Source organism: Cibotium barometz, chromosome 6 (assembly GCF_041138505.1).
Source record: "Cibotium barometz isolate CiBa-2024 chromosome 6, ASM4113850v1, whole genome shotgun sequence".
Classification (NCBI taxonomy): Eukaryota; Viridiplantae; Streptophyta; class Polypodiopsida; order Cyatheales; family Cibotiaceae; genus Cibotium; species Cibotium barometz.
The window spans coordinates 17809784-17837408 of NC_141051.1; the positions used below are offsets into that span (position 1 = coordinate 17809784).

Consider the following 27625-nt stretch of genomic DNA (forward strand, 5'->3'; position numbering starts at 1 on the left):
CTAGGTAGTCGTAGGCCTTTGTCTATACTCAGGCGATAGCACCTGGCGTGAAGTGCAGGCAGGTGAGCCGAAACAGAAGTGGCGGGCGTTGGAACACACACAGGCGTGTCAGCGCTGCCAGGCGCCTTCAGCAGCGCTCGCAGCAGGGGTCGACTACAAGCGTGTAGATGCGCTAGGCGGCGAAGGCCACAGGCAGCGCTGGCCCTTCAGCGTTAGACGGCTGGCTGCTGGGCGTAGAGGAGGTCCTGTCGCCCACGAGGAGAGCTACGCGTCCGACTCTCCCTGTACACCTGACGACTGGTTGCCTTGCTTCTTGCGAACTAGTCGACATCCGCCACAACTAGTTCGCTTGCCCGTCGCCTATCAGTTGAGCACTGTTGAGCTGCCTTCTATTTCTTCTCTTGCACGAATACAGCTGTCGAGCGCCTCCCTGGCCTGCCTGCATCAATACAGCACCAGCATATTCATCACGCCCCCCCCTCCTACAACAGAAATCAACCTGCAAATCAGAGAAATTCAGAATTTCATAGGTACTTGCCTTTAATTTTTGCGAATTTCTTATCAATTAAATCAATTGAGCAGGTACAGGTGCCCAATTGCTCAATTTTTGAGCAAAATTGGCAAAATTGGGTGACATTGGTCACAATCAGGATCAATTCGCAGGAAATTGGTCACAATCAGGATCAATTTGCACGAAATTGGATGTCGAAATTTGGGGCTTTTGATGTAATTGTGCAATTAAGCACTCATACATGCTGTATGATGTGATAAATCGCACATTTGGGCAAAATTGCAGTGCAAATCAAGGGGCTTTTGTGCCGATTTGGTTGATTTGCATGCAGGCAATCGCATTTGATGCTGTGGATAATGTGTTGATGCCTTACAAGCACTCAATGTGCCTGTAAATCAAGGGGCTTTCATGTATTGGATGTATATGTGGCCAAGGGGAAGCATCGTGAACACTCTGGATGCCTTCATGTGCGTCAATGTACCATGTATGATCAGAAATTGATCTCAAATCAAGGGGCTTTTCAAGTTTGTATGCTTGTTCAGCTTGGCAAAGCAGCAGGCAAGACATTTATGCCTTGAATCCTCAGAAATCAGCTTGCAGTCAAGGGGCTTTTGCCCAATTTCTGTTCGGGACTGTTGTATGCAGTGTACAGGACTGTAAAAGTCTGATTTTCACTCATTTGGACAGCCAGGAGAGCATTTATTGCTACTGTACCTGCTGGTACAGATTTGGCACAGCTTTGTGCATGTTTTGGCATGGCTGTACACTGTTTTGAGTGACCAAAAGGTTCAATTTCAGCTGCTGAACTTGCCGGGACAGGTTTGGTACATCATTGGTGAGCACTTGGTACTGCTGTGCAGTACTTTGGAAGGGCAAAAGAGCACATTTAAGGTGCTGTCCAAAATCTGCAGCAACCAGATTTTGGCGTTTTCATCACATAAAGTGGGAGAAAAGTTGCATTCTTGCTTCCGCAGTGGGAGATAAAGCTTGGGAGCAAAACTGTGAGCACTTTGTGTGCTTTTGGTGCAGTGTTTGCACACTTTTGCAGGGAGTCAGGCATTGACAGGTTGCATTTTGCTATGGCAACCACAGGTGAGAGCTCTTCATTGCTTCACATCAAGAAGCTTGAAGGCTCGCATAATTATGATATTTGGCAAACCCAGTGCTACAATGTGTTGCTCCAGAAAAAGCAGCACAAGCCTATCAAAGAAAGGGGTGTGATGCCCGCTTCTCTTACTGCTGAAGAGTGGGAAGATATGGATGAGCTGGCAAGATCTACTATCATGTTGTCTGTGTCAGACTCATTACTGTTCAGCATTCGTGAAGAGAAGACAGCTTGGGGAATGTGGCAGAGATTGCAGGACTTGTATGCCCAATTGAAGGCTTTGCGTTCCGACAATGGTGGAGAGTATACGTCCAAACAGTTTCAGGACTTTTGTGATACTAAAGGCATCAAGAGGGAGCTCTCTACTCCTTATGATCCTCCACAAAACGGGACAGCAGAGAGGATGAACAGGACCATTCAGGAGAAGGTCCGTTCTATGTTGTCACATGCTGCATTACCTCATGGTTTTTGGGCTGAAGCTGTTATGACAGCCGTTCACCTTATAAACAGGTCACCTAACACGAGGCTTGGTGGAAAAATACAGAAGAAGTATGGACAGGGAAGCCTCCGTCATACAAGCACTTGAGAGTGTTTGGTTGCGTTGCGTACGTGCACATACGCAGGGAAATGCGCACCAAACTTGATCCTAAGTCTCATAAATGCATATTCCTAGGATATGGTGACAGAGGTGAAATGGGGTATAGACTTTGGGATCCCATGAATAGAAAGATCATACGCAGCAATGATGTCATTTTTGATGAAACATGCATGTATAAGGAGCCTGCAAGGCAACAGGAGCCTGGCAGAGTCATCTTTGATGATGATGGACATCATGGACAACAACCAAGGGCTGTAAATCAGCCATTTACAGCAAGAAAACCAGCCCTTAAATGGTGCTGAAAATGGTCCAAATGGACAGCCAGAGATGGCAGAAGATATCCCTATGGATATACCACAGTTAGAGGATATACCGGGCATGATTTTTCAGCCTTATGGCATGGAACAGGAGCCACCAATGGGTGATATGCAGGCTGGACAGCAACCTGCAAATGATGGTCATTGGGTACGGAGGTCCACAAGACCCTCCAGAGCCCCTGACAGGTTTGTTCCAGGGGTTGACTACTTGATGCTCACTGACTGTGGGGAGCCCTCATGTTATAAGGAGGCTTTACAGAGGGCAGACAAGGCTCTATGGGAGCGTGCCATGAAGTCAGAGATGGATTCTCTGCATAAAAATGGAACTTGGAAGTTGGTGCATTTGCCTGCAGGCAAGAAGGTTTTGCCATGCAAGTGGGTATACAGGCTCAAAGTTGCACCAAGATGCAAAGCCAAGATACAAAGCCAGGTTAGTGGTTAAGGGCTTCAAGCAGGAATATGGTGTGGACTTTGATGAGATCTTCTCTCCAGTGGTCAAAATGACCACACTTAGAGCTGTGTTGGCTTTGGTTGCGCATGATGATCTGGACTTGATCCAGATGGATGTGAAGACTGCTTTTCTTCACGGTGATCTCCATGAGGAGATATATATGCAGCAGCCAGAGGGTTATGCAGTAAGTGGAAAGGAGAAGCTTGTATGCAAGCTGAAAAAGAGTCTTTATGGGCTCAAACAGGCACCAAGGGAATGGTATCATAAATTTGATACATTCATGAAATCTCAGAAATTCAGGAGAAGTGACATAGATCACTGCTTGTACACCAAAAAAGCTTTGGATGGCAGTCTATTGATCCTCATCTTGTATGTTGATGATATGTTGATTGCCGGGAAATCTCGTAAAGAGATGGATGCATTGAAAAAGAGGCTGCATGAAACCTTTGATATGAAAGATTTGGGTGATGCAAATCACATCTTGGGTATGCGGATACTTCGGGACAGAAATCAGCATGTGTTGTATTTGTCTCAGAAGGAATACATTGGCAAAGTTTTGCAGAGGTTCAATATGGACGGGGGGAAGAAGACTAGTACTCCTTTGCCTCCATATGTGAAACTCAGTGCTATGGACAGCCCACAGTCAGATAGAGACAGGGCTGATATGGCCAAGATTCCGTATGCTTCAGCATGTGGCAGTCTCATGTATGCCATGGTTGCTACTAGGCCAGACATTGCATTTGCAATGGGAGTGGTTTCTAGATACATGGCCAACCCTAGCAAGAAGCATTGGGAAGCAGTGAAAGGTGTCATGAGATACCTGAAGGGCACACAAGATATGTGCATTTGCTTTGGCAAACAGGATGCATTAGTGCATGGTTACACGGATTCAGATTATGCCGGTCATCCAGATAACCGGAAGTCTACTACCGGTTATGTGTTTACATTCACAGGAGGTGCTGTGTCATGGATATCCAGGATGCAGAAGTGCACTGCCTTATCTACTACAGAGGCCGAGTATATTGCAGCCACAGAGGCTTGCAAGGAGGCATTATGGCTATCTCGGTTAGTGGTTGATTTGGGCTATACAGGGGATATTCCATTGTTGCATTGTGACAGTCAGAGTGCCATTCAGTTGGCAAAGAACCCTGTTTTTCATGCAAAGACGAAGCATGTGGATGTGAAGTATCACTTCATCAGAGAGGTGATAGAGAACAAGCAAATTCAGCTTGTTAAGATTCACACGGATGACAACCCGGCTGATCTGTTGACGAAGAGTTTGCCTCCGGAGCAGTTTGCTCATTGCAGACACTTGATGGGCATTGGATGAGGCCAGTTTCAGCCTTGATATGGCCTTGTATATTATCATGTACATGCTGATTTTTTCTTTTCCTTTACTTAAGGGCACTTTGCCTTTAAGTGGGAGGTTGTTGGGGTAAAGGCATAATGCCCACCCTTATAGTGTGTACAAGCCCATAAGTTATAGTACATAGTACACTTAGTACTTTTAATGTACTAAGTGCACTATGTGTACTAGTGCAATATACATGTGTGATAGGGGAGTCACACACTCATCCCCACAACTCTCTCTCTCTCTCTCTCCCTTGCTTCTCTGTGTATGTCTCCCACATGAACTCTTAACCTAACCCTAATTCTAATTCTCTCATCACCTATCTTAGCATTACCCCCTAGTCGGCCTTATGTTCTTGAAACTGATGCCAGTGACTATGCTATCGGGGCTGCTTTATTTCAAGATGGTAGACCGGTTGCTTTTGAAAGTAAAAAGCTAGACGACACTCAATCTCGTTGGCCAACCCTTGAGAAGAAGCTTTATGTTGTGATTCATGCTCTCAAGGTTTGGAGACATTATTTATATGGCTCCAAGTTTGTGGTATTGACTGATCATCAGTCAATCAAGTATGTGTGTGATGCAGATGATTTGAGAGAAAGGAAAGCTCGTTGGACGGAGTTAATGCAAGATTTTGATTTTGAGATCCGTTATCGGAAAGGGTCCATGAATCATGCTGCAGATGCGCTTAGTCGAATTAGAGAGGTGAATTCTTTGTCGTTCACCGAGATTTCTACCGACTTATTTCAGTCATTGAGAGGGCTTTGCAAGACTGATAGTTATTTTGGACCGTATTGGCAAAAGATCCAGGACGGGAGCTCATTGATTGACCAAGACTCAGTGACTGAGCAGCCTACCATTCAGGCTGCAGGAGGTCAGTGGATGATTCGGAATGGGTTACTATTCCGTAATGACAAAATTTGTGTACCACAGATCCTGGACATTAGGTCCAAGATTCTTAAGGAGTGTCACGACGCCGATTTAAACAGAATGAAATTAAACATTCATCCAGACTTAAACACCAGCACTGGGTCCCAATGGCCAGGATGGACCCCTTCCTTGCAAAATAATTTCTTTACTGGTAAGTGAATGAAGAAGACAATATTGGATAAAATCTGAAATAGCAGAACCTCACTAAACTCTCTATGCAAACCAAACCAGGAACTGAACAGCAATGGATCTTCTCCTTCAAAATCAACAGGCACTCTGCACTCCTGAATTTCTGCTTGAGGAATGAGAGGACTGAATTCTCAAATGAGAGGAGGTATGGGTTATTTATAGATGCTGAATACTTTTAGAGGACAAACTTGCTGTAGTCAGGCATCTATTTTGCCCTTGTTGTCGTGTGCTTCATGTGAGTTGAAGCACAATCTCTTGAGTTGTACCTTAAGAACTTCGTAAGAATCTTGGAAGCAACCCCTTGGAACATAGGTAATGGTAAAGACACATGGCCCAAAGGTTGCACACGTTGTGGTGTGTACTTGGTCTTTCAAGTCACCCTGGTCTTCAGTCTCATTGATAGCTCTCATCCCAAGTCTTCTCTTGGCAAAGGCCAGCGGCCCCTGGTTGCAACATCATGGTGTGCAATGTCTTTCAAGTCACTCTAGTGTTCAATCTCATCAGCAGTGGCTTCCGTATCAAATCTCATCTTAGCAAAAGAGTCAAGAAGTGTCTTTAGTCTAAGAAAAAGTATGCACGTCACACCTTCTACCTTGATGTGTTTAAAATACAATTATTTATCAACTGTTGGGAAGTAGATGAGAAAGAATCCACATACTCGCCACTCTTCTTCACTGCGTATGAGCCCTGTTTTCATGATGTTCGGCTTGGCTTTCTCCAAAAACTCCTCCAAAGGCATGATAGGCTTCTCATCTATATCTGGGTTTGTAAAATCTCCCAATTCATGTTCAGGTTCTAGAGCCATCTGCATTCCAATAACAGTCTTACCAACGTTAATATAACACCAAAATCAACTTCATTGTGTCCATACACACTCATGCCACTAAATTTGTTTGCCTGACAAGCATGACGAGCTTAAATCCAAGTGGTTAATGCACACACAGGTGCCTTAGCACAAATATGAGCACCTTTTGAAAGTTCTAAAACCCACAATGGAAGCAATGCTGATAGAAGCTTACCTCGCCATAACACTTCATGAATTGTGTCAGCGTATCCTGGAGCTCTTCAATGGCTTCATTCTGTTCCATTGCCTTCAAGCGCTCAGCTTCTTTCTTTGCCTCTTCCTCAGTGAGTTGAACGGTTTTTTCCTCCTCAAGAGGCTTTCTAGGCTGCCTCTTCTCCCTTGGGAATCTAGCAAGTGTCATCTGGGCAGGAGACCTCCTTGTGACAGTGGCATCATCACCATCATCCTCCCTTGACCAGTCTTCCATCCTGCTAAATTTTCTTGACAGCCGCCGCGCATTCAATATCTGCATTGCCCGCTCTGCTGCTTCCTCCTTGGAAAGCGAAGGTTGAGATGCCTCTTGAGGGTAATCATATTGAGGTTTAGCAGACACATCCCTTGAATAAAGTGGTGGTGCTTGCCGAAGGGCAGCCTCCATATGCTGAGCATATGAGCTCCTACCTCGGCCAGCCACAGAATCAAACTGCTGAGAGGGAAAAGGCATGCTGCTACCAATTCCCAAGTCAAGCACTTGGGGGGAGAGAGGTCGACCTCGTCCCGCTCCTGCAGTGAACAACAAACAAGAATTAATACGAGCAGTATAGCCAGGCAGTAGGAACCTTGACAGACACATATTCATATCATAAACACAAATCCGTGTACAAAGAAATGGCAGCACATTGAAATCCATCATGAAGTTTTAAAAAAAGAATTTAACATGAGTAACCATTAGGAAAGAACCCCTGCACATGGAGCTGCTGCAGCTCGTCCACCTCCCTGTTAAAAAATTGGAACAGCCTCTAATTGCTTGACCCTATAGAAAGTACAAGATAGAATTCCCTTTTATCAGCCTTGAAGAAAGGCATCTTTTCTCCTAAATCCAAGCCCCATAAATTATCCATCTTTCTTTTGAATTCTCGAGCGTGCCTTCCACCAAGTGTGCCGTGTGTAACGGTAAGGCTCTTCACACTCCCAAGCATAAGAATTACAAATCTAAGGTCATGATTAAGGATTCAACCTTATAATCCCTCCCTCAATACTAAGCATGATCACAGCAAATGCCCACACACATGGGAGAGAGAACTTGCAGCCAAAAACAGCACGGAGGCACTCACAACAGTAGCCCACCAGAAGAGCCACACAACAGCGCGAATGCCCACACACAAGCGACAGCACGAGTAAGGGGAGGGAGGAGCAGTCCAAACATCCACAGCATTGCGCCACCCTGCGGTCCAGCCCGATGCTCCCTGCAACAGCCCATCCCGCCGATTTCAATACCCTGGGCTGCTGATCTGGTGTCGCCTGTGCTCTCTGGCGACCAGCCAAACCTGGTTTGCCTGTGTCGAGCTGCTTTTTGGTGACTGGCTGCTGCTGTATACCCATCTCCTGTACCGCCTTCCCTGAGCACATGTATCTGCAACAGTGATCGCCAAGGTGATGCGCCACACCACTCGACACCACACCCACGAATTCTGCCACCCTTCGCCTTATAACAAGGATGCGATTCACTTTTCTCCAAAAAAAAAAACTAAAAGCAAATAGCAAAACGCATGGTTCCAAATATAATATTTTTAAATCATCTACGGTTTTAAAACCTTTAAATTAAAATCCCCTTTTTGTCCCTTTCACACTTGGGCTGGCCACATATGGGTTTCCTTTTCAAATCCAAACGGATGCCACTCACACTTGTCCATCCCATGCCCCCCTGCTTTCTGTCCAGAGAAAAGCACAGGGTCGTAACAGAAGGAGAGAGTGCAAAAAATACAGCCAAAGAGGCCTCATGAAGGGGGCGTCTACTTCTAGAGAGAGGGAAGAGAGTGAGTTGTCCACTCTAGGTGTCAGGTAGAGAGGACAAAAGGCTTGTGGTGCAAACTAGAGCGGACACATGGCTGGTTGCTCCCTTTGTACAAAAGGGATAAGGTCTGGGCGGTGGGCATTGGGTTTTGTCCACCTCAAGACATCAGTGTGTGCGAACACAAGGCTGGTCATAACTTATAAGTGAGTTTTAGTCGCCTAAAACTTAATGAAGTGTGTACACACTCACTTATAAATTAGTGCTAATTCCTAAAGCTAGGTTTATGACCAATACTTACCACCTGTCACATGCCACATAACCATGTCAGCAGACAGTTACATGTACGGTTCATGGGCAGACGTCCCCTTACCCGGAACTACACATTGGTCAAGCAAGCATGAAAATAGCATGCAATTTCAATTGCAAGCAAGCACATAAAGATGCTATGCAATGCAACATTGGTATGGCAATCCCTGTACATGAAACTATACCAAAAAAATAGACGTGCTCGAGGAAAGTACACGAGGTACCAAACCCAATGGAACACCAATCCTCCATGCATTTCCGGACATGTACACACAGGCACAAGTCCGCAGCTGAAAGCCAAGTCCCCAGTATCACATGAGTGGCATCAATCCCCGGCATATGCAACTGCCATGGATGCCACTCCAATTTACATACATAATGAGAAAGCACGGATGGACCTATTGGGTGGCCGAATAATGACAGGCTTCACTGCATAGAGCTCTCCAAATGAGCCATGTAGCAATGACGCTACAAATCTCCCATCTCTGGCTCAAACCACGAGTCTAGTGACTAGTAGATGGGGTTGGGATTGGCACTCTCGAGATGCGAAGGTGAGAGACCTGAAGGGCTAGCCCCCCAGCTTCCTCCTCATAAGCCATGCCAACCTCGGCCTCAGTGGCCCAAGCAACAATGCCCCATGTAGAAGTACGCGAAGAGGCCCTGTCCATAGTGAAGATGTAGCCAAACCAGCTAAGTCTTCAGGCAATCCCAAAGACAATGTCGCTTAGACTCCTCGGGATGGCCACATCTCGGGCATTTGGCTGGTCCACCGCCAATGGCCAACCACGTGCCAACTACCAAACTCCTATGTGCCACCAACCACAAAAAGAGGGTGATCGCCTCTTCAGTTATGATGCAAACTTGAGCTCCCCTATCAATATAGACCTTGCTCACCTTCCTACCATGAATCCAAACATCTCTCAAAACCTCTTCCAAAAATTTGAGAGAAAGCACGGTGAGAGGCCGTGAGATTGCCACTGTCCTGCTGCTACCGGAGTGCCCTCGACCTCGGGCATCCGGATCCTACAGCCTAGCCGTGCAGTGTATGCAAAGAACGGGGTACCAAAGTCTCCTCCCTGTCTGCACGCTCACACCAAGTCCACTCCCCCTAGCCCCACTCGAGGCGTGTGATGGGCCGGAGGTGGGTCTATGTGCCACTCATGTGCATGGAATCCGAACACCCTCACCCTCGGTAACGTGCAACTCCTAAATTCCTCCAAGGGGGGCTCTAATCTCACTAATCTGCCATTAGGTCCCATCGAAAAAGTGGGCAATGCGGAGGTCTCACCTGCGCCATGAACTGCCATGAGAATATCATGCCTGGTAAACACTCCAAGCCACTCTGGGGGGAATAGGGTCAAGGATCGGGGTTAGCCACTCCGGAGGAATGGCAGAGTCGATGTCATGTGCAAGACATGTGCAGGCTATTCTAGAGCTATTTCCCTAAAGGGCAAGTTGCAACAGATAAAGAACCAGATTAAAAGACAAATTGGAGCTTGTGCTGCTAGGTTTGGGGCAAGATAACCTTGTGGAAAAGGACATGAGGCTGTCGGCCAGATTTGGATGGAGTACTTCTCTGTCGGCTGCATTATGATAATGATTTATTGGTCCTGGACCTGGCTGACAGTACGTCAGCCAGTCCATGAGGGTTTTTCTAGTCCTATAAAGGGCACCCTTGCTCATGATTAGATCCATCTAGTGCACGGTATGGGCGACGGATTTCCTAGCCAAGAGGAAGTACTTCCATGGTTCACTGCTTGGAACAAGACTCCTTCGAAAAACCTATCCGACACATCGTGCCCTCCAAAAAGCCCCAATCAACTCTACCATAGGCTTTCTCGAAATCCAAAAGGAGCACAATGAGATCATGCTGTCGCATCCACGCTGAAAGTGAAGATGTTGTCCACAGCACAGTGCTTTGATCCTAAACAAAACCTGTCTGAGCATCATGAATCAAGTCAGGAAGGAAGGGCTAATGGCCTCCGCCAAAATCTTGTAGGCGGTCTCGAGAAGGGTGATGGATCTCCACTGCGAATCTCCAATCTATCACCACCCTCCTTTGGAATCAAGTGTATCAGACCCTCTGAAAACCTCTCTTGCATGGAACCCGTCGTCATAATCTCGTTGAAGACTGCTATAAGGCCGCCTTCCATGAGATCCCAGTGACGAAGAAAGGAGGAGACTGGAAGCCTGTCCGCTCTCGGGCATTTGCCCCTAGGAAGAGCCAACAAGGCCTCTGCTAGCTCCTCAGTTGTGAAGGGAGTCAATAGGAAAGTCTAGAGAGCGAAGGAAACCACCTCTCGTGTGCCGCCAAACCCACTCTCACGCATCCACCACCTGTGAGGATAAGAGGGCACCCGTGAGAAGAGATTTGAAAAAATCAGTGGCTATGGCTCTCACATGGGGGGGGCACGGCTTTTCAAAAACGTTAGATCAATCATGGCCTCGCAATCTACGAATACCATCTCTCTGCCTATGGAGGCCTATAATCTCAAAGAAATCCCCAGTGACACTATCTCCGGCCTAGGTCCTGAATGAAGCTCTGGCATGGTATCTATACTCCACCCTCCGCTCCTCTATGAATCTGAGCTTTGTACCTGCGGCACCCAAATGACCCCCAATCATAGTCACCAGAAACGAGAAACGAGAAACGGGAACATGAACGTTTGAGGAATGGAAACGAGGAAACAAGTTTTAATAAGGGGTGGAAACGGCCGTTTCCTGTGACAATATCACTTGGGAAACAAGAAAAGGCCATGGAAATGGATGCCTTTGAAAGATGGTGCTCCTGGAGAAAGAGAATTTCAATGGGTCCCCCAACTACTACTCTATGAAACTCTCCTCTAAGGACGCCATGCCTCTAAAAGCACTGAGGCCCCCCAAACCTTGGATGTTCCCTAAGGTAATCCTCATATTTATTCTCTGTGGAAAGTGGAACTATCAGATTTGCCCTCCACTCAAAGAGTCTTGGGCGTGGGGAGTAATCACAATCGGTCCTAGGACGAAGACGCGCCAGGTGGGCGCCAACCACACTCTGTCCAAGCTCGGGAATAAGTATAATTTGGGTTCCACTTGTCGCAATGTAGGTATTTGTAATGGTGAGAAAGCTCGATTGCCTACCCCTAGTTGGCAACAGACACTGACTCCGTGTCCCACTCCATCCCCAGGATTGCACTCAAGAGGAAGGAGAAGATCATCATGCCACTCTCTAACGTGGAGGGCCTGGAGTGATGAAACAACAAACAAATCCGAATGGGAGCCACCGTCTCCTCGAAAATACCAGTTCCTTCGACAAGGAGACATCGGAAGAAACTGTAATCCACTAGCTGACCCAAAACCTTGGAGGGGCCACCTAGTGACTCTGGCAAGAGAACCCTCACCGAGGAGGCGGTGATGGTCATCTCAACCGACTCCGAGAAGCGATGAATCAAGCGGGGAACTGAACCCGTCGCCTATCTCCGCTTTGGGTCTGGCACGGCCAACGCGCGGCAGGAATTCTCAAGAGAGGGGGAGGGAGGGGGGAGAGCGGGCTCCGAAGAAGAAAGATGAGGGGGAGCTACAGTGGGGAGAGCCAGAGACGAAGTGAGGGGGGGAGGGACGAGAAAGCTGTGTGAAGGCAGAAGGAAGCGGAAGGGAGGAATCCTCCTAAGAGAAAAGGTGTGAGGGAAGGCTCGGTAGGACCAGAGGGCCTCACTGAAATCTAGGAACTTGGAAAGGAATCTCAGCAAGGCAATGGCTTCCATCCTGAAGGGACCGAAGATGGGTTCCTCAAGGCAACTAGGGAGGGAAAGGGGCATCGCCGTCAAGTGGTTGTTGAAATAAATGCTCAAAACAATTCTTTGACGAAACTGTAACCTCTTGTGCTCTGCCAGCCTGGCGTGCTCAACGGTGCCACTCAACTCTGGAGGTCGACTAGCGGCTCCATCTCGGGCCAATGGTCTACCACTCTCCGGCATCAGTGTCGGTCGTGGCCAGATCGTGATGCTCTGCTGCCTAATGGCCAGCTTCCCTCCCACCCCTCTGAAGAGGACTGAGCTCGGACCAACGCAGGAGGGGACCCCACTAAAAGGGGCGGTCTCCTCGACTGACGACGAGGACAAGCTCTAGCGAGATGCCCCGTCTGCTTGCATATGAAGCATTGGCCTGGGAGGCTAGAGTACTCTACTCTCTGCAGAATAGGGGTTCCCCGGAGGCAAGGAAGAGATATGGCGTGCGGCACTATCACCGAAGAGGCTATGCAAATACGAAGGGGTGGAATCCCAGCCGCCCGAGCAAGGACCGAATAGCAATGGAGGGGGATTCCATCTCTCCCCCGATATCACCAAGAGGAGGAAGGTATTCCTTCCTAAGGCCTAGGAAGCAGACTATATGAAACGCCAGCAAGAGGGTTGAATGTTGGGTTGAAGCCGTGTTGCCAACTCACAAAGAAGGCCAAGGCCGTACTCAGTGTCACGACCCTGTGTTTTTCTCTGGACAAGATGCAGATGTGTACGGGGACATGGTGGACAGTGTGAATGGCATCAGGTGAGAGTGAAGATGGAAGCCCATGTGTGGACAACCCCATGTGTGAAAGGGGGCAAAGAGATTTTAGCTTTGAAGGTTTAAAAACCTTTAAAGTAAATTTTAATGCCATTTATGAAGAAAACGTGGCCCTTATGCTATTTTTGGGGCCACGTGTGAGCTTTTTGGTAAAAGAGGGGCTGTTGGGTAGAAAAAGCAGGGAGGCACCTATCTTTTGTGGTGGGTGTGCTTTTTCAGTCAGGAGGGCTGCTCATCTGGATATTCAGGCACCTATCTGAGGAGAAAACGTGTGCTTTTCTGGGGAGAGGTGGACTGCATGCTGGCTGCGCATGGATGGGCCTGTGCAGGTAGTGTACGGCTGCTGTCTGCAGGTACAGCCCACGTGGCAGGACAGGCTGCTGCAGGTGCAGGTGCAGATTCAGGCGGTGCAGGTACTGGCGGTGCAGGGCAGGCTGCTGCAAGTACAGACGGCGCAGTCAGGTACACCTGCAGGTACAGTCCACGTGGCAGCTGTACGGGCAGCTGTACGGGCAGGACAGAACCAGGCGCCTATTGAATCCCTCCTTCCCCTTTGCTTTTTGGAGATTAAAGGGCTGGCTGCTGTGCTGTGCTACAGAACAGAGACACAGGCCTCCTTTCTCTCTCTCTCTCTCTCTTTCTCCCTCTGCTGAAGAGTTGACAAGGGTTGGTTTCTCTTGATACAAAGGTGGACAGAGGTTGGTTTTCCATGAACATAGACATCATGTCGATGGCGTTCATCTGATGGAACTTTCAGCCTTTCTATGCTTTGATTCGGGACTGTTTTGGGACAGTTTATGGGCTGTTTTTTTTTGTTTGGTTGCAAATTCAGCTATGTGTGCTTGGGTTTTTGGCTACAAGCACAGGTCATGTGGTTATGTTTCTTGGCATGGGAGTGAAGCAAGCTCGCATGGCTGCGTGCTCATGGAGCAGATTGTTTTCTCTTGCTAGAAAGGAACAGTGGGACCTACAGTTATGGGCATCTCTATGTTGCCAGATGTTTCATGAGGGAACAGGTAACTAGATGTATGAAAACAGGACAGGAGTTTCAAAGGGAAACAGGCCTAAGGGTTTCATGTGGAAACAGGTCGTAGGTTTTCTCGAAGAGACATGTTTTTGGGTTTCTCCAGGAGATAGGTCACATGCAGGCAGAAGGTACAGGAGTGGACACATGTTTGGTACAGCCTTGCTACTGATAGGACAGGGGACAGGAAATCCATGACAGAGATGGATAGTACCCTTGGATGGTAGAGAGGGTTTGTACAGGTGTGTCAACTGTATGGTATGCTGTGTTGTGATGCGAGTTCTCTTTTGAGAGACAGTTTGGGAGTCTGTGTTGTGATGCAGGAGCACTGGATGTGTCAGGGTGTGATGCTGTTCATAGTGTGAGAGGCTATGGATGGTTGTGGCAGCCTTGATCATGGGAGAAAGCTTCTGTATGCAGACTCAATGTGAGAAGAGTCTTTCGATATGAACAATGGCTAGACTTGTTTGTGGATGCCGTGTGGACAAGAAGCCAGATGCAGGTTCTTTGCAGGCTTCAGGAGTTCTATTGGGACGGCTGAGTTCCCAGCCTTAGCTCTTAAAATCAATTAAAGAAATACTGCAAGGGGCGCCACTGCGATTTGGGGCCAATCGGTGTCCGTGTACTTTTTTGCAGGAGCACTCTAGCTCCCCCTGTTTGTTTTCCTTTTCTAGTTCCTCAATGGTGTTGAAGTGTTTTATGTGCAAATGTTTGTTCCACCGCCCTTTGCTTTCTGAAGGCCGGTTTTCAAGGTTCCGTTTGCCGGGACACATCGTCGACTTTCTCAAGGAGGCGAGTCCGTGGTTGCTTTGGTTGGGACAATCGCCAACTTTCCTAAGGGGGCGAGCTCGTGGTTGTCTCATGAGAGTCACATCAAAAGCTTCAACATGAGGAAAGTGAAAAAAAAGTACACGGACACCGATAGGCCCCAAATCGCAGTGGCGCCCCTTGCGGTATTTCTTTAATTGATTAAAAGAGCTTTGATTACAATATAAGGCTGGTAACTCAGCTGTCAAAATGGAACCCCTGAAGCCTGCAAAGAACCTGCATCTGGCTTCTTGTCCACACGGCATCCACAAACAAGTCCAGCCATTGTTCATATCGAAAGACTCTTCTCACATTGAGTCTGCATACAGAAGCTTTCTCCCATGATCAAGGCTGCCACAACCATCCATAGCCTCTCACACTATGAACAGCATCACACCCTGACACATCCAGTGCTTCTGCATCACAACACAAACTCCCAAACTGTCTCTCAAAAGAGAACTCGCATCACAGCCAGCATACCATACAGTTGACACACCTGTACAAACCCTCTCTACCATCCAAGGGTACTATAAGAGGTGAAGAGCAAGAGCTGAAGATGAAGCTCAGGAGAAAAGACACCAAGGACAAGAAGTAGTCGGCCAGGAACAAGAAGCAGTTGAAGTGTTATGGTGTAGGAGATGCGTTGAAGGCTATGGCTTTCGACAGTTTGTCACCAGTGGTATCTTCATAGAGGCTTCATGGGTTCGGAAGACAGTTTGTGGTGATCTACTATGCTTCATCGAGGACTTGTGCTTATCACTTGGGTGGAGTGCAAGCAGGTTTTGGGTGCCTGAGGATGTATCAGATGAGGCTCAGATGGAAGTTGAGGAACTTGACGAGGTTCTTATTCCTGAGCATATACTGGCACATAAGGAAAGAAAGGTACAGGGTAAAGTTTCCGTCGCTATCCTGTGAAGTTCAAGAGCTGTTCACTGATGGATACGAAGTGGATGGAGGAGGTTCACTGATGGATGCGAAGTGGATGGAGGAGGGTGACTTAGCAGATTCACCTCAGGAGTTGCAGCTTTATCTTGATGCCTATGAGTTGGAGTCGACTCTTGTTACGGCTCATTCAGGTTCAGCAGAGCATAGGTCTGGAGCATTGCCTGATGCTCAAGAGGGGGGTAGCACCTCCGCTCCCTTGTTGTTACAGACAGGCTCATTTGTTATCTAGGAGTCGCTTGGTGACATCTTTGTATTCACCCGAAGGTACTGAGGCTGACAGTACATCTACTTATGGGACTTCTATGATCTTGTGTTCTAGACACATGAGATGATGGTTGAGTATGGTTCACAGTCGCGCGCACCTTGAACTATAACTGCAACTTTGGATAACTCTATGGAGGGCATAAGTCTTGCGAGCAGTCCTAGAGTTGGTTTGGTTCATGGAAATATGGATCGAACTCTGTTTGTGCATGTATGCATACACTTTTTGAGATAGAGGTATTTTTGTATTCTAGTGCCATTGGATCCTGGTACCATTGAGAATACATTGGGAAATACTCTGCATTGTGTCATGTGCTGCATGTATGTTGGTATGATACATCAAGTGCTTTATTATGTTCATGGGTGTAACTCCTGCGGGATGGCCATGAAACATATGTGGGAAAGTACTTAGTGGATGTAGTGTTTGGATGCATCGAGTGCTTGCATATGCTCATGTTGTACCTTCAGTCGTGGGTCCTGCGGGATGCCCATGGGCGTAAGGCTTGCGAGCAGCCCTTAGACTGTTATTTTGGAGTAGGTAGAGCATTTTGAGGAGCATATTGCATATGTGTGTCATGCATATGTGTGCCATATGTAGAATGATACATGGTTTTGTTTTTGGCTAACACAGGTAACGTGTTTCCATTTGGTTTTAGACTTTTGCTGTAGGTTCTGAAGGAACAAGCAAGAGGACAGTGTGGCTTATTGTGCAGGATGATTGTTTTATCATCCAGATGCATTGGAAGGCCATTGCTTTTGTCATATGGGGAGTCTTTGCTCATAAGATGCTTTACTGTGCCATTGAGTGCAATCGAGGACGCTTGCCATTTTTCAAGAGGGGGGTATGTCACGACCCTGTGTTTTTCTCTGGACAAGATGCAGATGTGTACGGGGACATGGTGGACAGTGTGAATGGCATCAGGTGAGAGTGAAGATGGAAGCCCATGTGTGGACAACCCCATGTGTGAAAGGGGGCAAAGAGATTTTAGCTTTGAAGGTTTAAAAACCTTTAAAGTAAATTTTAATGCCATTTATGAAGAAAACGTGGCCCTTATGCTATTTTTGGGGCCACGTGTGAGCTTTTTGGTAAAAGAGGGGCTGTTGAGCAGAAAAAGCAGGGAGGCGCCTATCTTTTGTGGTGGGTGTGCTTTTTCAGTCAGGAGGGCTGCTCATCTGGATATTCAGGCGCCTATCTGAGGAGAAAACGTGTGCTTTTCTGGGGAGAGGTGGACTGCATGCTGGCTGCGCATGGATGGGCCTGTGCAGGTAGTGTACGGCTGCTGTCTGCAGGTACAGCCCACGTGGCAGGACAGGCTGCTGCAGGTGCAGATTCAGGCGGTGCAGGTACTGGCGGTGCAGGGCAGGCTGCTGCAAGTACAGACGGTGCAGTCAGGTACACCTGCAGGTACAATCCACGTGGCAACTGTACGGGCAGCTGTACGGGCAAGACAGAACCAGGCGCCTATTGAATCCCTCCTTCCCCTTTGCTTTTTGGAGATTAAAGGGCTGGCTGCTGTGCTGTGCTACAGAACAGAGACACAGGCCTCCTTTCTCTCTCTCTCTCTTTCTCCCTCTGCTGAAGAGTTGACAAGGGTTGGTTTCTCTTGATACAAAGGTGGACAGAGGTTGGTTTTCCATGAACATAGACGTCATGTCGATGGCGTTCATCTGATGGAACTTTCAGCCTTTCTATGCTTTGATTCGGGACTGTTTTGGGACAGTTTATGGGCTGTTTTTTTTGTTTGGTTGCAAATTCAGCTATGTTTCTTGGCATGGGAGTGAAGCAAGCTCGCATGGCTGCGTGCTCATTATCAGATTGTTTTCTCTTGCTAGAAAGGAACAGTGGGACCTACAGTTATGGGCATCTCTATGTTGCCAGATGTTTCATGAGGGAACAGGTAACTAGATGTATGAAAACAGGACAGGAGTTTTAAAGGGAAACAGGCCTAAGGGTTTCATGTGGAAACAGGTCGTAGGTTTTCTCGAAGAGACATGTTTTTGGGTTCTCCAGGAGATAGGTCACATGCAGGCAGAAGGTACAGGAGTGGACACATGTTTGGTACAGCCTTGCTACTGATAGGACAGGGGACAGGAAATCCATGACAGAGATGGATAGTACCCTTGGATGGTAGAGAGGGTTTGTACAGGTGTGTCAACTGTATGGTATGCTGTGTTGTGATGCGAGTTCTCTTTTGAGAGACAGTTTGGGAGTCTGTGTTGTGATGCAGGAGCACTGGATGTGTCAGGGTGTGATGTTGTTCATAGTGTGAGAGGCTATGGATGGTTGTGGCAGCCTTGATCATGGGAGAAAGCTTCTGTATGCAGACTCAATGTGAGAAGAGTCTTTCGATATGAACAATGGCTAGACTTGTTTGTGGATGCCGTGTGGACAAGAAGCCAGATGCAGGTTCTTTGCAGGCTTCAGGAGTTCTATTGGGACGGCTGAGTTCCCAGCCTTATATTGTAATCAAAGCTCTTAAAATCAATTAAAGAAATACCGCAAGGGGCGCCACTGCGATTTGGGGCCTATCGGTGTCCGTGTACTTTTTTTGCAGGAGCACTCTAGCTCCCCCTGTTTGTTTTCCTTTTCTAGTTCCTCAATGGTGTTGAAGTGTTTTATGTGCAAATGTTTGTTCCACCGCCCTTTGCTTTCTGAAGGCCGGTTTACACTCAGTGCGACGGGGCTCGGCTGCATGACTCTGTCTGACACCGCAGGCGAGTCAAACTCAACCTGGTAAAACCAAAGGATGAATAACAGTAATCTTTCCAAGCGCACCAAGGAGGCTAACCTGTAAAAGATCCCTGAGCTATCTGTGCGTTGGGCGGCTAGCAACAATCTTGCATGCCAAAGTGGAGGCCCCCAAGAATGCAACTGTCGAAGTGAGGAGCTAGAGGCCCACTTTTGAAAAGGAGAGGCGAGGGATGGCGACCTCAATAGGGAATGATAGAACGGCTGCCATGGAGACCTTTGGGGGTTGAAGACCAGAAGAGGTCAAAACTTGCCGGAAGGAAACGTTGCCCAAGAACTAAATAGCTGCCTTTAGAAGCACGAAAGAGGAGAGGCGAGAAGGGGCAACGAGGAGCCGAAAGAGGAAAAACAAAAAAGAACCAAATAAAACTAGGGAGAGGCGAACAAGAGGCAGTAGAAAAAAAGGGAGACGAGGAGGACCAAGGGCGGGAGACAGGGGCCGTTGGCGAGAGGAAAAGGAGAGGGGCAGCACGCAAGCAAGAGAGAAGAGGGCAGGCTGCAAGCGGAAAGGGCAACGCGCAGGCAGAGGGCAGGAGAGGGGGCAACTGTATATATATGTACATATATGTATATATGTACATATATGTATATATATGTATATATGTACATATGTACATATGTGTACATATGTACATATATGTATATATATGTATATATATATACATATATACATCGGGAGCAGCGTTCACTACGTTTGGAACCTTTTCAGCACGTTTTCCAAACATACTAAACGTATCGTTCACTACGTTTGGAACCACCTTGTATGACGGACAAAACTGAAATTCAACCTCATGAGGACTTAGGCCTTTTATCGAGGGTGAAGGTAAGATGCCTGAAGATGATGATGTAGCTAAGAAGGCTCAAAAACCAAGAGACCTTTGGTCTCATAGCCCTTGGCCTCTCTAATAATTTTATCCATAACCTCACCGAATGAAGGTTGCTCTATTTGGCATGTGGCAAATCTCCCAGCATCCAAAGAGGCCTATGAAGCGCTGGATAAACTCTTCAGAGCTCAGGGTAAGAACTCTAAATTTTCATTGCAAATAAAAATTTATGGACTCATCCTGCAACCACATGAGAGCTTTGACGCTCATGTGAACAATGTTAGCACACTCATCCCTAGTTTCTGCCCATGTCTGGTGTCCTTTTGGTCCCTTTTGCATGGCCCTTGATTGTGAGCTGGCCACCCCTATTTTACATATTTTTCCAGGATTTTTCCTAGCCTCTAGTTTTTTCCCAATCGGCCAGCATATGTAGCTCTAGTCGGCCAGCTCTCCTCACCTATAAATAGGTGGGCTGGCCTCTCACTTTTTCATCTTGTCTTGTATATCTTTTGCTCCCTCACTTATGAGACTACTTGTGTCTCTTGCTTGGGACTGTATCACTTCAGTATATTCAGCATAGTTGCTCCATATCTCTCTCTCTCTCTAGCACTCTCTACTCAGCACACTCTAGTGCTTATTTGCTTCCGCTCTGTGCACTCTTTCATGGTATCATCGCTCCCGGTTCAGCGATTCCCTCTGCTGCCCCAGATTGAGCCCTATCTACAGCCCCTTCACCTCTGTGTTTTTCTCAGATTTGCAGCCCTCTGGTTGCTGCGTTTTCTGGACAGCTTATGCTGATTGCTTTCCCTTCAGTTTGGCTTCATCGCTTTCAGCCAGAAGGTAATTTCTCATCAGCGTTTTACTTCTTGGAGTTTGGATCTAGGCGGCCTGTTTTTTCAGGACAGCAGCCCCTCTTTGGGGGCGTTTTCCTCTCTGGTGGACATTCCCTTTTGCAAAGGGGGTATTGTGGTGGTTCGGGCTTTGGTGGCAACCTTGGTACCTGTGATGGACACTTCTTCTGAGATTGTGCGTTTTTTTTCTTGAGGAGAGCCCAAGCTATAGTCCTAGTTGATGCCTTTCCATTTTGCACCCTCTTACAGCATATTCCCAGGACCTGTGTGGCTGCCTTTTCTCTCTATATCAAATCTGCATTTTTTGCTTCCCTCTGCTGGTGGCCTCATGGTTGGAGGTGCAATCGCCAGAAGCTTTTGCTTTTTTTGCTACAAGAGGATTTTCAGGTGCTGTCCAGCCTCTTAGGGCTGCGTTTTGGTGGGAGGAAGGGACCTACATCAGCGTTTTCTGATGTGGACAGGTTTTTATCTTATGAGGTTTGGTCCTATTGGTTGGATCAATGATGACAGCTTCAGATTTGGCTCCCGTACCACTTGCTTGTTATTTCCTAGATGAGGCAGACAAGTTGGATGGTGGTAACTTTTAGTTATGGAAGTTACAGGTTACTTCTATTCTCGAGGAGTATGGTTTGATGGAGTTTCTCTCGTACAAGCATCGGTGCTTGCCGGACCTTGCCTCTGCGGAGGATGTGTGTCAGTGGAGGAAGACCGACGGTCAGATCTATGGCTTTCTCCTCCTAAATTGTAAGGATTCGGTTCTTCGACACTTCATCTATGCTCCTCATGATGCTTCTACTTTCTCTATGTGGCAATTGCTTTGTGACCTGTATGGTGACGCCAGTGATGATCGGCAGATGGTTTCTACTTCTGGGTGCTATGCAGCCGATGATCTTGTGGATACTTCTTTTGGAGATGTTCTTGCAGCAAAGGATAGTGGGCTAGTTTTGCTCACTACATCTGAGGAGTTTGTTTCTCCTATTGTCTTGCCTTCAATTTATGTGCATACTTCTCCTTGCCAGGATGATATCTATGGTAATGTTTTTGAGGAAGACAATGGGCTATCTTTGCTCACAACTTCTGAGGGGGATTTGTCTCCTACTGCTTCGCCTCCGACTCTTTCTTCGACAACCAGTGACCACGATGTGTTGCTGGTCCCTTCGCCTTCTATGGAGGAGCCTGCTTCTACGCTGTGATGCTATTGAGGAGGCTACTACTACTTCAATTACCACTACTATGAATGTTCCTATTTCCCTTACTCTGTGTGAGGATTCTGGATTGTGGTCAGGTGTGTCCGTGACCATGCCTGGGGCACAGTGGTACTTCCAGGGCTTGAAGGATTGGGATTTGGATCTGGTTGGGCTTGTGGAGTCCCCACATCAATTTTCAGAGGGGGCAGTTGAGTTCTTACATCTGGCGATGCTGACTGAAACCGGCCTTCAGAAATTTGGCGGGCGGTGAAACGAACACTCGCACACACAAACACTTCATCACCCATGGGGACCTAGAAAAGGAAAATAAACAAGGGGAGCTAGAGTGCTCCTGCAAATAGTACACGGACACCGATTGGCCCCAAAACGCAGTGGCGCCCCTTTGCAGTATTTCTTTACTTGATTAAATTTGAGTACAAAGTACCACTTGTAGAATCCTCCACCAATAGGATCCCTTATAGTTTCACCCAGGACTTCCAAATGAGAACTCTCATTATCACAGCATATCATACCATAGAGAGGGCTCACCTGTACAACACCTCCCTGCTTGAAAAGGTCTTCTCCATCTCTACCATGGATCTCTCAAACCTTTTTCCCAAACAGCAATAGGACTGTACCAAACCATATGTCCTTTCCTATAGTCACAGCTTGTATGTAACCTCGAGAAGACTACAACATGTTCACATGAATCCAAAGACATGTTTTCCACATGAAACCAAAGACCTTTATCCGATAAACCAAAGACCTGTATCCCATAAACCATAGGCCTGTTTCCTCGATACTAAAGTCCTGTTTCTTCTCGAAAACCAATGTCCTGTTTCCATGACAGTTTCCATGACAGATATACCATCCAAGCACGGTTGCCAAAACCCAGAGAGAGAAAGATAGAGGACGTGTTAAGCAATCCCTGAATACACATAAGTCCAAGACGAAGAGGAACAGTACATCTCTTCCAAGAACATCATCCCGTGCATCTTAGCTTGATCCTCTGTATCCCAATCTCTTCAACAGAGCCTGCAATTCACGATGAGAGAGAAAGAGAAGTGCCTACCTCTAGTCTCCTTCATCAAGTAGATTTGGGGAATAAGGCCACCGCCACCTGTACCCCCATGGTTTGAAACAGTAGCACTGTCGAACAGCAGCAGGAGCATCAATAGTCCACACAGAGCCTCCACAGCAACAATCGAGAGTAGCAGTGCCTCCTCCAATAGCCCACGCACATGCGAAAAGGGAAACGAAGGTGATGATGATGATGATGATGATGGCGTGTTCCACACTGCACCCAAAAAAAAACGCCCGTCTGGCTGCTTCCACATGCAGTCGCCACCAACACGTCGCCTGCTCCATGTCCGCCAGCACGCGGCTGGTTCACAACTGTGCGCATCCCCTGCACCGCCTACACCAAACCTGTGGGCATCGCCCCCCTTGCATCAACGCCACCATCTGAGGTCATTGCCCCGCCTGCCACCTGCAACAATGCTAGCCATAGTCGAAAGAAAACAACGACCCCTACTCTCTCTATCCAGTGCTGCCTGCGATGAAGTTCTACGAGTCGTTTGTGCTTTCTAACGACCAACCATGCGCCCGCATACACCACACGACTCTGCCCCTTAGAATCTGCCACCCTTCGCTTTAATAATCAAGATGCAATTCACTTTCTCCAAAAAGCCAAAAGCAGATAGCAAAAACGCATGCCTTCAAAAATAATATTATTTTAAGCCTTCAAAGGTTATAAAACCTTATAAACTCAAAATCCCTTTTTGTCCTTTTCACACTTGGGTTGGCCACATATGGGTTTCCTTTTCATATCCAAGCTGATGCCGTTCACACTGTCCATCCCGTGCCGTGCCCACCTGCTTGTTGTCCAGAGAAAAACATAGGGTCGTAACACTGACCTTCAAGGAGGGTGCTATTGTACAACATTGGGCTACTCTTGGTATAGAGTTGGAGCAAATGGACTCTATTTCTTTTGAGGGTATTATCTTCTTGGAGCTACAAGCTTCTAGGGATTTCTGTGGCACTGTGTTTACATTTGGGTTTGGCACTGATATTTGGAGCAACACGACGCAGCCTACATGGTTGTTTTCTTCTAGAGGAGTAGTATACCTGGCAGCTTGTTCTGTTGCTTTTGTAGCTGAGTTGCTGTGGAGATTGCTTGTGGAGCTTTCCTGGTACCTGTTATTGCTGCATTCTTTTGTCTTTGACAGAGGACGACTTCTTCGGCTTCTCGGGGCATGTTCAGCATCTGGTGCTGAGAGGGGGTGTTAGTACACTCATCCCCAGTTTCTGCCCATGTCTGGTGTCCTTTTGGTCCCTTTTGCATGGCCCTTGATTGTGAGCTGGCCACCCCTATTTTACATATTTTTCCAGGATTTTTCCTAGCCTCTGGTTTTTTCCCAGTCGGCCAGCTACTGATCTCCACTCGGCCAACATATGTAGCTCCAGTCGGCCAGCTCTCCCCACCTATAAATATATGGGCTGGCCTCTCACTTTTTCATCTTGTCTTGTATATCTTTTGCTCCCTCACTTATGAGACTACTTGTGTCTCTTGCTTGGGACTGTATCACTTCAGTATATTCAGCATAGTTGCTCTGCTCCATATCTCTCTCTCTTGCACTCTCTACTCAGCACTCTAGTGCTTATTTGCTTCCGCTCTGTGCACTGTTTCAAACAAAATGAAGTCCCTCATGAACCAGCTTGCTACACTCAAAGCAAAAGTGGAGGAAGATGTGGCCATAGTTATGCTAATAAAGTCGTTGCCAAATGAGCCTTACGGGAACCTCATCACCACCTTGAAGAACCTGCCCAGTTTGAAGGCCTATGGACTGTTAGGGTTAGGGTTTGGAGATGCTGCAAACACAGGCGTGGAGAGCAGAGAGAGAGAACGCGACTCTTGTATGTATTCACATGATAAAATGTGAAGTACAATAGCCACATAATAAAGTGACCTAAAAAGATGTGTGTTCACATGTCCGGCCATAAAATGTGCCGGGTGGACCAAAACACTTATAAACTGTTTATAAGTGTAACTAAGCTAATCTGGGGAAAAAACCTCCACTAACTGAAGTAAAAAGTGCCCCAGTAATCTACTGATGATCACTAGCACTCCTCTGGGTGCATACACAGCATAAAACCCAACAAACCCCCCTGGAGTGATATGTGATCACTGTACATCATCCACCAAAAGGAAACAAATTCAAAGCAGTGCGGAATGCTTCGAATTTCGGACGTGGTAATGCCTTGGTGAAGATGTCTGCCACATTCTGATCTGTAGGACAGTAGATCAGACTGATATCTCCTGCCTGGAGTCTCTCCCGAACAAAATGATAGTGAATCTCAATGTGTTTCGTGCGAGCATGAAACACAAGATTCCTGGCCACAGCAATGGCACTCTGACTATCAGTATAGATAGGTGTAGGCTCCTCCACTGAAATATCCATATCAGTCATGAGACGACGCAGTCAAACACACTCAACAGTAGTAGTGTAGGCTGCTCTGTACTCTGCCTCACAAGACGAAGTGGCCACTGTGGTCTGTTTCTTGCTTAGCCAAGAAATGCATGAAGAGCCAAGAAAGAAACAATTTCCACTAGTGGAATGTCTGGTATCAAAATCACCAGCCCAATCTGAATCACTGTAAGCGTATAACTGCATGTCACCCCCCTCAGGATAAAGCAATCCAAGAGACAAGGTACCCTGCAAATATCGGAATACACGCTTCACAGCTTGCCAATGTGACAACCGTGGGCTGTGCATGAATCTGCTCAACTGAGATACGGCATACTGAATATCTGGCCGTGTAGTACACAAGTAAATAAGGCACCCAACAGCCTGAGCATAAGTAGTGGCATCAAAGGAAATACTGTCATCTTGTAGTGATAGTTTCATCCCAGGCTCCATAGGAGTACTAATAGGCTTGCAATCCTGAAATTTAAACTTCTCCAGAAGTTTAGCAACATACCGAGATTGCAACAACCCAATGCCTCTGTTATACTGCACAAACTGTATGCCCAAATAGTAGTGTACAAGCCCCAAATCAGACATGTCAAATGTCTGTTGCAGTATCTCTTTAAAAGTTGCAATTTTGTCATCATTTGATCCCATGAGCAAGAGATCATCTACATAAAGACTGATGACCAGCAGATCTGTCTCTTCTTTTTTTACATACAAGGTGGCTTCTGATGGACTGTTCACAAATCCTTGAGTGAGTAGGAAAGCATCTATCTTTGCATACCAAGCTCGTGGAGCTTGTTTCAAACCATACAAGGCCTTTTTCAGCCTACATACTTTCCCTTCATGACCATGTTCTGCAAAACCCATGGGCTGATATACATAAACTTCCTCCTCGAGGTCCCCATGTAGGAATGCAGTCTTAATGTCCAACTGGTGAACAACCCAACCACGATGTGCAGCCAATGCAATGACACACCTAAGTGTCGACATACGGGATGTAGGAGCAAATGTCTCCTCATACCATCTGCATGTCTTTTCAACTTATAGACCCACTTAGTACCATTGCTTTCTTGCCTTTGGGCAGATCAACCAAATCCCATGTTTGTTTCCTTTTAATAGAATCAAGCTCATCCTGCATGGCTTTATTCCAATGCACATTGTCTCGTGCATCCACAAAAGAATCAGGCATCCAACTTCCTCCTCAACTCTTTGGGTATGTGTGCATATGCAAGACACCCAAAGATACGAAAATGTGATACTGAAGGCTTGCGGCCATGCCAAGCCTCAAAAGGAGTAATGGAAACCAATGCCTTTGTGGGACATCGATTCAAAATATGACAAGCACACATGACAGCTTCCACCCAAAAGATATGTGGTAGCCTCTTTGCCTTTAGCATACATCTGGCCATCTCCATGAGTGACCGATTCTTCCTTTCTACAACCCCATTCTGTTGTGGAGTATAAGGAGTAGTATATTGATGTTTTATACCTCTACTCTCAAGAAAGGAATTCAACATGTGTGACATATATTCCCCCCCTCGGTCAGAACGGAGAGTCTTAACCTTGGATCCTCACTCTGTCTCAGCAAGTGCTACAAAGGCCAAAAATGCATCATATACCTGTGATTTCTGTGTCAAAGGATAGACCCAGCATATACGAGAGAAGTCATCAATAAATGTTGCAAAATAGAAGCAACCACCTAATGACTTTGGACCACAAAGATCACTGTGTATAAGCTGCATCTTTGCAGTTGCTCGTAGAGCCTGATCACGTGGGAAGGAAAACCTATGCATTTTTCCCAAAATACATCCTTTACAAATGTGATCTGGAGGCTTCTCCATGAGAGGTAGATCTGTAAACATGTTATGTCGCTGCATAAGCATAAGACTACCAAAATTTACATGCCCCATGCGAGCATGCCATAACTCCGCATCAACCATAGCTGGAGTAAGAGTGAATGCATTATAAGCAGACTGATCCACTGGCTGAAATGCATCCAACTGATAAAGTCCATGACATAATGTACCAGTAAGCATCAAGGTCAAAGCATTAGCTTTGTCTCTGACCATGCATTTATCATCATCAAAGTGGACTTGCATACCACAATGTGCTAAAGAAGAAATGGACAACAAATTCTTCTTTATCCCTCGTACATATAAGGCATCTGTAAGGCAGAGAATGGAGCCATCAATGGCTGTGAGCTAAATCTCTCCAATGCCATGAACTGGATATGAAGCATTGTTGGCACACTGAACAGTTTTGCCAACAGGGGCAGGGCCAACATGACAAAACAAATCCCTGCGAGATGTGATATGCTTTGAGACACCACTATCAAAATACCAAGTACATGCATGCTCTGTCATATTGAGTGCCTGTGAAGACCAAGAGGCATCATAGCTGCATGTATAGAAA

General features: G+C 46.9%; 1 protein-coding gene across 3 annotated transcripts in view; it reads right to left on the bottom strand.

Moving 5' to 3' along the window:
- The window catches only part of LOC147637467 (hydroxyproline-rich glycoprotein family protein), a 54784-nt gene that overhangs the window by 13549 nt on the left and 13610 nt on the right, over window positions 1–27625 (bottom strand). For all 3 annotated transcript variants that reach the window (XR_015266041.1, XM_086799259.1, XM_086799258.1), the window contains exons 5-6: window positions 6469–7016; window positions 6108–6254 (exon numbers count right to left, since the gene is read on the bottom strand). Coding sequence is in view for 2 of the 3 variants with exons in the window: in XM_086799259.1 (XP_086655385.1) it covers window positions 6108–6254; window positions 6469–7016 (695 nt within the window). In the remaining variant the exon portion in view is untranslated. The remainder of the gene's footprint in view (window positions 1–6107; window positions 6255–6468; window positions 7017–27625) is intronic.